The 12,053-nt window shown below is 48.0% G+C and overlaps 2 protein-coding genes across 2 annotated transcripts in view; both read left to right on the forward strand.

The window, feature by feature from the left end:
* LOC146356586 (vomeronasal type-2 receptor 26-like) overlaps window positions 1-6,598 on the forward strand; it is a 29,948-nt gene extending 23,350 nt beyond the window's left edge. Inside the window, exons 5-7 of the mRNA XM_084830201.1 lie at window positions 177-468; window positions 4,805-5,568; window positions 6,583-6,598. Coding sequence (XP_084686327.1) covers window positions 177-468; window positions 4,805-5,568; window positions 6,583-6,598 — 1,072 coding nt within the window. The remainder of the gene's footprint in view (window positions 1-176; window positions 469-4,804; window positions 5,569-6,582) is intronic.
* Window positions 6,589-11,521, forward strand: LOC146356587 (vomeronasal type-2 receptor 26-like). The gene is made up of 3 exons (XM_084841210.1): window positions 6,589-6,804; window positions 10,039-10,165; window positions 10,437-11,521. Exons 1-3 carry the CDS (start codon window positions 6,625-6,627, stop codon window positions 11,345-11,347), a joined length of 1,218 nt encoding a protein of 405 aa, XP_084697336.1. The 5' UTR covers window positions 6,589-6,624; the 3' UTR covers window positions 11,348-11,521.
* The last annotated feature ends 532 nt before the right edge of the window (window positions 11,522-12,053 follow it).

Here is a 12,053-nt window from a genome sequence, read left to right on the forward strand (position 1 = left end):
ACCGCGGATGCCCCTGCGTGGAGCCAGGTAAGGGATTCGTACATCCCTAAGTGCAGCAGAACGCAACACAATACAACATAATATTGCCTGAAAATGCCTTTCAAGGTACACAATGAGGAATCTGCCATGTTTTATTAAACAGAGGGTGACGATGTGATACATATATTTTGCTACAGAATAGCAGACATAATTTACTTCCATGACCTGGCCTTCTTGTTTGCCGTCCATGAGATCAACCAGAATCCCAGCCTCTTACCCAACACCACCCTGGGCTACAACATCTATGACAACTATTACAATGCAAGGATCACGTATGACATAATGCTAGACCTGCTGTCTCCTGGGCAGAAGAATATTCCAAACTACAGCTGTGGAAGAAGGAATAATCTGTTGGCTGTTGTAGAAGGTGCTGACTCTGAAATTTCCATCCATATTTCAGCCATGATGGGCATCTACAAAATCCCACAGGTAGGAATAGAAGGAGTGTGGAGTAGTTGTGCTTTGCTTTAAAGAGACTTCTGCTGATTCAGGCAGTGGGGGAGGAAGCTATTCTTTGTCTCTAGCTTTATATGACCTTTAAGCATATTTCCGATGATGATGATAATAATAATAATAATAATAATAATAATAGGCATTATTATGATGATTATTTTTAGCTTATACATTACATTTTATATTTACCTCCCCTGGGAACCAGAGTGGAAAGAAGATGGCCACTGCCTTGCCTATGTAAGATGTCTGGGGGCTGTATATTGCATGCATGGCATCAATATGTAAACTGGTGATGCTAAATTAACATACCTCTTTTGATTTCTCACCAAAATTCCTTTATCTCTACAATTGAGAAGGTGTGATCATATCTATCTATCTATCTATCATCTATCTATCTATCTGGCTATACTCTTGTCGTTGTTTATTTGGTCAGTCGCTTCCAACTCTTCATGACTTCATGGACCAGCCCATGCCAGAGCTTCCTGTCAGCCATCGCCCCCCCCCCCCAGCTCCCCCAAGGTCGAGTCCGTCACCTCCAGAATATACTATGCTCTTATACATACACATTTGGAAGAAAAATGCCTGCACAGGAACGTAAAACAAAACTGTTTATTGGAGCAGGGAGGGGGGAGTACAGAAATCATTGAACTTTGGCAAATCTTTAATTCTATGTTCCATCCATTGAATGCAGAAAGGTGAGAATGATTGGAAGCATTTTAGTTTAAAAGAAGGCCAAGTCATTAATGATACTGGAGAGGGGTTCATTCAGATACTGAGAACTTTTCTCATCTGGAAGTTGATAAAAGTATGCATGATGTGAAGAAGGTAGACACATAGGAATTTTTCTCCCCCTCTCATAATACTTGAATGCAATGGTGTCATTCAATGAAACTGAACACTGGGATATTCAGGCCATATATGTATTGCCCCGGCCATGGGCTTCGACCTCTTAATTTAGAGGTGCCAAGATAGTGATAAATCAGACCCAGGTTTACTTACAAGGAGTACTTTATTGAGTAACTTACAGCACACAGGCGTACCCAATGGTTGGATCAGACAGCTCCTCTGAACCCAGAGCCATGGGGTGCAATGGGTTTTATAGCATACATGCTAGCAATGAGGCAGCATAACAGTGGCAAGCGCCCCCTAGCATTCATTCCGAGCATAGACTAGCAGGGCTTAGTTCTCAGCACAGCCACCTGCTGCTCAGCATGAACAAACTTTGCTTCTCAGGCACATCGTGATAAGGCCTTCTGGCTAATCAGTGTGGAATGTATCAGCCTTTCACTCATCTGCACATGCTCAGAGGCTTACTAGAAAGGCAATTGCTCCAATAATGAACATAAGCAAGCATTATAGATCTCTAGGCCCCTCTAATACTGCAAATGACTTGGTTATGCTCCTGGGGCCAATACAATATAACAAGAAGTACTTCTTTGCACAGTATGTCATTAGGTTGTGGATTTTGCAGCCAGCGGTATAGATGGCTCTCAAAAAACATAAGACAACTATCAATCAATCGATCAATAGACAAATTTATTTATATAGCACTTTCCCACACAGTCTGCTCAAAGTGGTTCACAAGAACAAGCATTACGAAAAAGAACAAAAACCATACACATACATATTAAAGAAAAGTCAGAACTATTTCATAGCACATACGTAATAAAAACATCCATATAAAAACTAATAATTCACTATGACAAACCAACGCCAATGTAAAACACCCCGTGGCCTTGCTAGTTAAGCATATGACAGTGGAGTAAAATGTCCATTGACCTGGAGAGGTCAGCATATGACAGTGGAGTATGGCCTTTTAAGGAGCTTCCAAAGGAAACAGGGCCAGCTGTCACTCCCAGGTAGGGATGTACAAATCCCTTCCCTGGCTCTGCGCCGGGGCATCCGCGGTGGGGGAGAGGCGCTCTGTCCCTCCCCCCGGAATCCTCCCCAGCTGGGTCCACTCTGCAGCAGCTCCACAGAGCTGCCGGCCAGGGCCGGCCACAGCCAGAGTTCCGGCTGCGGATGGGCTGCTGCAGCCGCAATTGGTGGCCATCGTAGTGGCCACCATTTGCGTCCTTGCAAGCAGCCATGATAGGCTACATAAGTATTTATGTAGCCTATCACGGCAAAGAGCAGGAACACAAATGGCGGCTGCTACACTATTTGCACTCCTGCTCTTTGCCGTGATAGGCTACGTAAATATTTACTAGGGTTGGCGGAGAATTTCTCCCTGAAACTTCGGGGGGCCGAGCGCCAACGTGTTCGGCCCCCCAAAGAAGTTTTGGGGAGAAATTCTCCGCCCCCCCGCCCCCCCGCACCCCCCCGGGATGGGACTTACCTTTCCCGAATGTCCCTCCCGGCGGCGGGTCCCGGCGGTGGTTCGTCAGGTCTTCGTCAGGGGCGGGGGCGGCAGCCAATCTTTCGACCAGCTGCCGCCGCCGCCATTCCAATAAAACTAAAAAAAAAAAAGCACCCCCGTGATAGGCTACGTGACGATTAATGTGGCCTATCACGGCTAGATTTGCAAAGTCAGACGTGATAGGCTACGTAAATCGTCACGAAGCCTATCACGGGTGACTTAAAAAAAAAAAAAAGCGCATACGGATAATGACGGCCCCCATAGGGAGCCGCCATTCACGTTCCTTATTTGGTCTCTGTAGTCTACGTAAAGATTATGTAGACTACAGCGAAAATAAGGGCAACGCTATTTAACAACGCTACCTAATCTTTACGTAGACTACAGCGACCAAATAAGGAACTCGAATGGCGGCTCACTATGGGGGCCGCCATTTGCGTACGAGCTTTTTTTTTTTTTAATGTCACCCGTGATAGGCTACATGATGATTTACGTAGCCTATCACGGGGGCGTTGTTTTTTTTTAACTTTTTATTTCGCGGCCGGGCGAGGCGAGGCGCCTCCTCCCCGGCCTGAATTTCGGCCGGGCGAGGCGGGAAGCCTCCCCCCCGGCCTGAATTTCGGCCAGGTGAGGCGGGAAGCCTCCCTCCCCGGCCTCCCTCCCCCCGGCCTGAGGCGAAGCGCCTCCCCTCCACCGCGAAAAGCTGCGAGACCAGGTAAGTGGCTTTCGTGCACCCCTAGTATTTACGTAGCCTATCATGGTAAAGGCAGCCACACAAATGGAGTAGTGGCCACCATTTGCACCCCTGCTCTTTGCCGTAATAGGCTACATAAATACTTGCGTAGCCTATCACGGCTGCGAGGATGCAAATGGCAGCCGCAGTAGCCCTGCTGCAGCTGGCCAAGAGACCAGCCGGAGCCGCTGCTGCTGCTGCCAGAGCCGCCGCATCCGCCCCAGGTAAGTTCTGTCCTGGAGGGATTCCGCGGGGGGGGGGTGGGAGGCCATTCCGTCATGGATTCTGGGGGGCCAGATTCGAAAGAATCCGGCCTCACTGGAATCTGTGGCAGAATTCTCTGACATCCCTAGTAGGGATGGACGAAAGTCCCTTACCTGATCCCGAAGGTTGCTCCGGGGTGGGGGGAAGGCACTCCGTCCCTCCCCCCAAAATTCTGCCTGGGGGGGAGGCGCCCTGTCCCTCCCCCCTGAAATTCTGGCCGGGGGAGAGGCGCTCCGTCCCTCCGGCCGCGAAACCTCCTCTCCTGCCAGGATGCAAAGGGCGGCGGCCATAGCCGCCGCCGTTTGCGTCCCTGCAGTCAGCCGTGATAGGCTACGTAAATGTTTACGTAGCCTATCACAGCTGACTTTAAAAAAAAAAAAGCATGTACACAAATGGCGGCGCCCATGGGCGCTGCCATTTGCGTACGCGCTTTTTTTCCCCCCAAAGTCAGCCGTGATAGGCTATGTAAACATTTACGTAGCCTATCACGGTGTTTTTTTAAAATCTAGCCATGATAGGCTACATAAATGTTTATGTAGCCTATCACGTTTGTTTGTTTGTTTGTTTGTTTGTTTTACTTGGAAATAGCGGTGGCGGCAGCCGGTTGGAAGACCATCCACCGCCGCCGCCGCCACTGAACCGCCGCCAGAGCCGCCACCGGCAGGGACGTTCGAACAAGGTAAGTCCCGTCCCAGGGGAGGGCGGGGGGCAGACCGTTTCTCCACCAATTTCGGGGGGCTGAATGCGCTGGCATTTGGCCTCCCTGAGATTCATTGAGAAATTCTCTGACATCCCTAGAAGACTCTTGTGGACCTCCAATGAATAGTAGCACCTTTACAGAGCACTATGCTGTGGTGGTGATTGCAGGACCTGTTTTATGTTCCTTTCTATGTTCCTTTGACTCCCACCAAACAACAGCAATTATGACAACAACAGTGATCACTTCAATTCCTTACCAGGTCAGCTATAGTTTTGCTTCCCATGACCCTAAAGATAAAATCCATTTCCCTTTTTTCTACCGGACGGTCCCAAAAGACAAAGACCTGTACCTGGGGATGGTCAAACTGCTCCTGCATTTCAGATGGGATTGGATCGGTCTCTTTGCTCCAGACAATGACAATGGAGAGAGGTTCATGCAGATGCTGACACCTTTGCTCACCAGGCATGGCATCTGTGTTGCCATCTCACAAAGATTACCTGAAATGACTGTGCATGAATTGAAACTTCCCCTTATATCTCTTTTCATATGGAGACAAGTCAAGGTATTTGTTTTCTATGCTGAGACTCGCACTTTTTTTTATGGTATATTCCTTCTCAAACAAACACTTGACACATGGGTGAAACCCACAGAAGGGAGAGTCTGGATCACAACAGCTTTGTGGGACCTCACCTCTACAGTGTCTGACCGTTGGTTACGTTTTCAGCACAGGCATTGGTACTTTTCCTTCTCAGTCCAGACAAAGAACAGGCCAAAACATGCCAATCTTGATCACATCCGTCTTTACTGGGAAAAAGCATTTCATTGTTTCTATTCAAAATATGGATTGTCCGTGAAAGGGAGGAGTAGATGTGAACAAACAGAGGAGTTACCCCTAGATGTGCTTGAACAAAGTCTGTCCCAATACAACTACCATGCTTACAACAGTGTCCAGATGGTGGCACGAGCCTTACATGTGGCCTCCTCTTCCAGACCCAAGCATAGGATGATGGTGGACAGAGAAAGGTTGGAACTTCCAAGTCTACAGCCATGGCAGGTACTCCCTTTTCCATCCCAGATCTCTCTATACTGAAAAGTACAGAATTTTAGAGTCATGATTTGTGGAACCCAACTCAGAGAAGATTGTAGGCATAGTGGTCTGGGCAAATCTTTCAGTACTTATTTTCATCTTTCCATCCCTTCCTCAGTGCCTCATTTAGCTCTCAATAAACATAGCCCAAATGCTGTAGGCCGTGTGGGTGGTGACCAATCAACCCTTGAAGGTGTATATAAGGAATCCATACAGCCCAATCACCCAATTCAGCAAGGTTATTAAAGTAAAGAAAAAACACAGTGGGGGAAAGGGGGTAATGAGACCCTTCCTGTGGGGGGCACGGCAAAGGAGAGCATGGGAATGGTGAAGAGGCAGACTTTATGTTGCTCCTGTCCCCTCACTGGCTGTGTCTCCCAAAGGCAGCATCACATTGCTTCAGATGGCTGCTGTTCAGAGGTTAGGATTCTTTTGAAAGGGGATGCCACAGGCTTGCAGGCTCCCCTGGCCGGATGGAACAGCACTCCCTTTTCTCAGCAGGGTTGGGCTAAGAGGAGCCTCCATTGCGTGACCACCACCACTACATGATGGAGCTCCTGGTGCAGCTTTGCTCACCAGATAGCAGCCTCGAGGAGCTGCTCCAGGAAGCAGTACTGCAGGGGCACCCCATCCTGCAAAGGGAGACTGGATCCCCTGAAATCACTGTCTGCAAAGGGGAGGTGGGCTGGGGGAGAATGTGAACTTCTCCCTAGATTATCTGATGGCTTCAATGTGAGCCTTTCCCAAAATGCCAAAGCAGAAAGAAGGGACACAGGAATGGAGCTCAGTTTTGTTACTGTTTGGTTGTTTTTCTGTATTTGAACCAAAATTGTACAGGCACTAAAGCTTTAGGAGGCATGTGCTCCAGTCTGGAATCAACAGAAACTTGATCTCAAAATGGACTGTGCAGAGATAATCAACATGGCTTCTGCTTTGCTCTGTCTTTCCAGCTTCACCCTTTCCTGAGAAACTTTGGGTTTTCCAATACTTCCATGGATGGAATGTATCTGGATGGGGATGGGGAAGTGACCGCCAACTTTGATATTTTGTTGAACTGGATGGTGCTGTCCAATGCCTCCGTTGTTACAGTGAAAATTGGGAGTCTGGAGAGACAGGCATCAACAGACCATCGGTTCCATCTTGATGAGGATCCCACTGTGTGGCATAACCATGTGAGAAAACCCACTTCTTCCATTTCATAACCTTCAAGACAGGGGCCCCCAACATGGAAGTTCAGCGGCTTCCATGAACACCTTCATTCCTTGCCCTCTTCCAACTTTCTTCTTTTTTCCTCTTCTTTAATGAAGAACGTTAGGGTGCTAGGTTCTCCTTCCTGCTCCTGAACCTGTTTCTGATCAGCTGTTTGGCAGGCAGGAGAAGAAGGAAAGACTGACTTCCAGGCCCCACTTGATCTTCTTCCACTGCCACAGACCTTTCCCCTTTGCTCTCTCTCTCTCTCTCTCTCTCTCTCTCTCCCCCCATTCCCAGCCTCTAGCTTTGCTATTCCTCTCCCTCAACCTTTTAGGATGAGCAGAGCAATCCTTGTAGGCCTTCTCGGAAGTAATTCCGACTGAGTTCCATGTAAGCATGCATAAGATTGCAACATTACATTGGTATTTTTTGGCTCAAATATATGGATAGACATGGGAGTTCATACCCTTCCTCTTCTTTGCCTGTTTCTTGGGTGAATCACTATCCTTTGGAATAGCCAGGCCCCCATGGCAGCCATGATAAGACTAGCCACATCTTCTGCGGAAGCCATTTTGTGGTGGTACACACAGCAGTTTCTCAAATTCCCAAATCCCACATCCAAAGAGGGTGGGGATCTTTTGAGTTCTAATGGGCTCGCTGGAGGGGGTTGATGGGAACTGTATTGTGACAACTCAGCAGATCATTAGATGGGGAAAGCTGGCTTCTGCTGAATTCATCCAATAATCAGTTTAGGCCAGTACTGTCTAGAACTGCGTAACCAGGGTTGTTGTACCTCAGGCTCATAAGGAAAAGCTGCCCCACTTGGGGTCCAAATCAGGCCAGCTGTGGTTTCCCAGACGGCAGTGCTTCCATCCCCTGACCACAACCCATTTCCCCAAGTGCAATTCTTTGGTGGTTACCCAGATTTTGCATATTTCTCCCACTTCCCCTTGATAATTTTAGTTGTCCTTCTCTGTACTTTTTCCAACTTCACACTCCTGCCCATATTCCCCAGCAACTGGTGTACATAGCTCACTGCCCCTGGTACTGGAGGTAGCATATAGCCATCAAGACTAGTAGCCATTGATAGCCTTTTCCTCCAGGACTTTGTCCAACCCCCTTTTAAAGACATCCATTTAAACTAGGGATGTCAGAGAATTCTGCCATGGATCTCGGTGAGGCTGAATGCCAGTGCATTCGGCCCCCCGAAATCCGTGGCGTAATGAAGCTCCCCACCCCCCCACCCCATGAAAGGTGTGCGAAACGGAGCACTTACTTGCTGCCATTCACACTGCAATGTGAATGGCAGCCACGTCTGGGGCCGCCATTCGCTTCTTCATTATAGCCATGACAGGCTACGTAAATACTTACATATAGGGATGTACGAAAGGGACTTACCTGGTCCCGCAGCTTGCTTCGTGGTGGGGGGGAGGCGCTTCGCTTCTCCCCCCGAAGTTCAGGCCGGGGGGGGAGATGCCCCGCCTCGCCCAGCTGAAATTCAGGCCGGGGGGGAGGCGCAAATAGCATTGCCCTTATTTTCGCCGTAGTCAACGTAAATCTTTACGTAGACTACCGGGACCAAATGAGGAACGCAAATGCGTACGCGCTTTTTTTTTTTTTCAAAGTCACCCATGATAGGCTACGTAATGATTAACGTAGCCTATCACGGCTGACTTTGGAAATCTAGCCGTGATAGGCTACGTTAATCGTTACGTAGCCTATCACTTTTTTCTTTTTTACTTTATTTTGTAATGGCAGCGGCGGCGGCCGGTCAGAAGACTGGCCGCCGCCCCCGCCCCCGACAAAACACCGCTGAACCGCCACCGGGACCCACCGCCGGGAGGGACATTCGCCAAAGGTAAGTCCCATCCCGGGGGGGGGCAGGGGGCGGAGAATTTCACTGCCAATTTCACGGGGCCAAATGCATTGGCATTCGGCCTCCCAGAGATTCAGGGAGAAATTCACCAACCCTACTTACGTAGCCTATCACGGCTAATGCAGGGACGCCATTTGCATCCCTGCGGACACCGTGATAGGGTACATAAGTATTTACGTAACCTATCAGTGGCTGCCATTTGCGTTCCCTTTTTTTCGCTGTGATAGGCAACATAAATATTTACATAGCCCATCACAGCAAAGAGCAGGGGCACAAATGGCGCCCGCTCACCATTTGCGCCCCTGCTCTTTGCTGTAACAGCTTACTTAAGTATTTACATAGCCTATCAAGAACAAAGCCAGCCACACAAATGGCATCATGGCCTCCATTTGCATCCCTGCCTTTTTCCTTGATAGGCTACGTAAATACTTTTGTAGCCTGTTATGGCTTACTACAAGGATGCAAATGGCAGCTACTACGATGGCCACCATCTGCGGGCTGCTGAGGATTTTTTTCCCCCTGCTGGTTTTTTTCCCCCCTGCTGTGATAGGCTACATACATACTTACGTAGCCTATCACGGCTTTGCAGGGATGCAAATGGCATTTTTATGGAAGCAGGACAGCCGCCATTCACAGAGCAGCGTGGATGGGAGCAGGTAAGTGCTCCGTTTCGCGTGCCTTTCGTGGGGTGGGGGCAGCGGGGACTTTGTCCCGCACGCCTTTCATGGGTTGGGGGAGCGGGGGCTTCGTTCCGTGATGGGTTTCAGGGGGCTGAATGCACTGGCATTCGGCCTCACCGAGATCCGTCGCGGAATTCTCTGACATCCCTAATAATATGGAATTTGCCTTTTGAAAAGCAACTGCACATTCAGTCAACATTTTCATTGAACTATCCACCACACCTCCAACATCTCTTTCTTGGTCAGTCACTGCTAGCTTATCTCCCATCAGCATATACCTGAAGTTGGGATTTTTGGGCTCCAGAATACATCACTTTATACAAGCATACATTGAACTGCATTTGTGGACAAGTGTGGACAGGTTTGTTTGTTTGTTTGTTTGTTTAAGCATTTGTATACTGCTCTACACCTAAAACAGATTCTGAAGCAGTGAACATGAGAAGTAAAAAAAATAAAAAGATAAAAAGAATTAAAACACCATTATTAAAATTGTTCTTTAAGAACAGAATGCCAACACAACTGTGGCTGGTTAGTTAAGGAATGCTTCCTGGAAAAGACTCCTGTGGAGCTCTGCAATTGCTTTAGGTTGTGAGTGCTGCTGGAGCTTCCAAATATTCCACTGACACTTTTCCCTCAATGTTCCTTGTCTTCCTGGATAGAATGTGCCTCATTCAAGGTGCACCAAAAACTGTTTGCCTGGATTTGTCAAGGTGGTTCAGGAAGGAAAGCCAAGTTGCTGTTATGCTTGTGCTCCATGTGCAGAAGGAACCATCTCCACGGAGGAAGGTAAGGGGATCCAGAGGAAAAGGAAGCCTTTGGGGAACAAGGCAAAGGTTCACTGCAACCTTTTCACTTAGGGTCTTATTTAAAGGCATTTTTAAATACAATTTATTTTGTTTCATTTCAAACGAGAACACAAATACAGATAGATGTCGTTGATACCAATTTACTCTTCTATCTTCTTCTTCTTCTTCTTCTTCTTCTTCTTCTGCCACTTCTTCTTCTCCTCCTCCTCCTCCTCCTTCTCCTCCTCCTCCCCCTCCCCTCGCCTCCTCAGATGCAGACCATTGCACCAGATGTCCAGAGGATCAGCATCCAAACAAGGACCGAGATCAATGCATCCCCAAGGATAAAACTTTCCTCTTCTATGGAGAATATTTGGGGCTCATCCTGGCTTCCTTTGCCCTATTCCTGTCCATAATCACAGGGCTTGTATTAGGAGTCTTCATTAAATTCCTAGAAACCCCAATAGTTAAAGCCAACAACCGGGACCTCTCCTACATTCTCCTCATCTCACTCCTGCTTTCCTTCTTGTCCTCCTTCTTGTTCATTGGGCAGCCACGGAAAGCAACCTGCCTTCTCCGACAAACGGCCTTCAGCATCATCTTTTCCGTTGCTGTCTCTTCTGTGTTGGCAAAAACAATCACTGTGGTGCTGGCCTTCCTGGCCACAAAGCCAGGGAACAGGGTGCGGAGATGGTTGGGGAAGAGTTTGGCCAACTCCATTGTCATTTCTTGTTCCAGTGTCCAAGTTTTCATTTGCACCCTTTGGCTGGGGAACTCTTCCCCATTCCCAGACTCTGACATGCACTCCCAGCCTGAACAGATTGTCCTGCAATGCAATGAAGGGTCTGTTGCCATGTTCTATAGTGCCCTTGGCTACATGGGCTTCCTGGCTGCCATCTGCTTCACGGTGGCCTTCCTAGCCAGGAAGCTGCCTGGGGCCTTCAATGAAGCCAAGCTGATCACCTTCAGCATGCTGGTCTTCTGCAGCGTCTGGGTGTCCTTTGTGCCCACCTACCTGAGCACGAAGGGGAAATACATGGTAGCTGTGCAGGTCTTCTCTATCTTGGCCTCCAGTGCTGGGCTTCTGGGCTGCATCTTTCTTCCCAAGTGCTACATCATTGTATTGAGGCCTGATCTGAATACAAAGGAGCATCTAACAACAAAAACTAAAGATGACATCTGATTCTTATTATAGTATTTTAAATGCTGACAATACATATCTGCAACAGCATAATGAGGAAATTGTTATTATTTCCAAATTGTTAGAGGCCAGGCTGGAGATGTGATGATCTGAGGGAAGGAAAGAAGCAAAAAACAGACACATTTGAAAGAAAAATAAATCTCTCTCCCACCCCCTACCCCCAGGTCTTTTGTTGTTGTTTTTCCTGAAATGTGGAGGGGATTAAAAATTGGATTATGAAACATTTCTTTTAGGAATATGAATTGAAGTGTTAAGATAAGGTGTTCATATATTGCTACATCTATTTAGAAAGCAATCCAATGGCCCCTAGACAGCATCTGGGGGACATAGGATTGTTCAGTTTCCTGGCTCCAGTGTCAGAGACAGGGCTCCAACCTCAGAGCCAAGAAACCACACACCACACCTGCTCCCCTGCCCCTTCCCTTGCTCCCTCATAGTCAGAGTGGAGGGAATTATGCTGGCTGCAGGTTTGACCTCACAAATGTGAGCTCGTATAGTGGTAAAATGAGGCATGCTAGTGGGCAGGCAGGGGATAAGCTATCCCTAGCCCCCTTCCCTTCCCCTCCCTGAATCTGGTGCTTCTGAAGTTTGAAACTAGAAGTTTAAAACAGGAAAACAAAAACAAAGCAGGAACCAAGATTATAGCCAGTAGCAGTGCAAAGATGTAAAAATGCACGGACATGATTTT

The sequence above is a fragment of the Heloderma suspectum genome, chromosome 2 (genome assembly GCF_057233095.1).
Source record: "Heloderma suspectum isolate Gila_16-S chromosome 2, 16-S_ref, whole genome shotgun sequence".
In the NCBI taxonomy this organism is placed as follows: Eukaryota; Metazoa; Chordata; class Lepidosauria; order Squamata; family Helodermatidae; genus Heloderma; species Heloderma suspectum.

What these genes read in the sequence shown, in the direction of transcription:
- LOC146356587 (XM_084841210.1), top strand. Translation starts at nt 6,625, where the DNA reads ATGGATGGAATGTATCTGGATGGGGATGGGGAAGTGACCGCCAACTTT. An exon ending in CCACTGTGTGGCATAACCAT is followed by an intron (nt 6,805 to 10,038) that starts GTGAGAAAACCC and finishes CTTCCTGGATAG; the next exon opens with AATGTGCCTCATTCAAGGTG. An exon ending in AACCATCTCCACGGAGGAAG is followed by an intron (nt 10,166 to 10,436) that starts GTAAGGGGATCC and finishes TCGCCTCCTCAG; the next exon opens with ATGCAGACCATTGCACCAGA.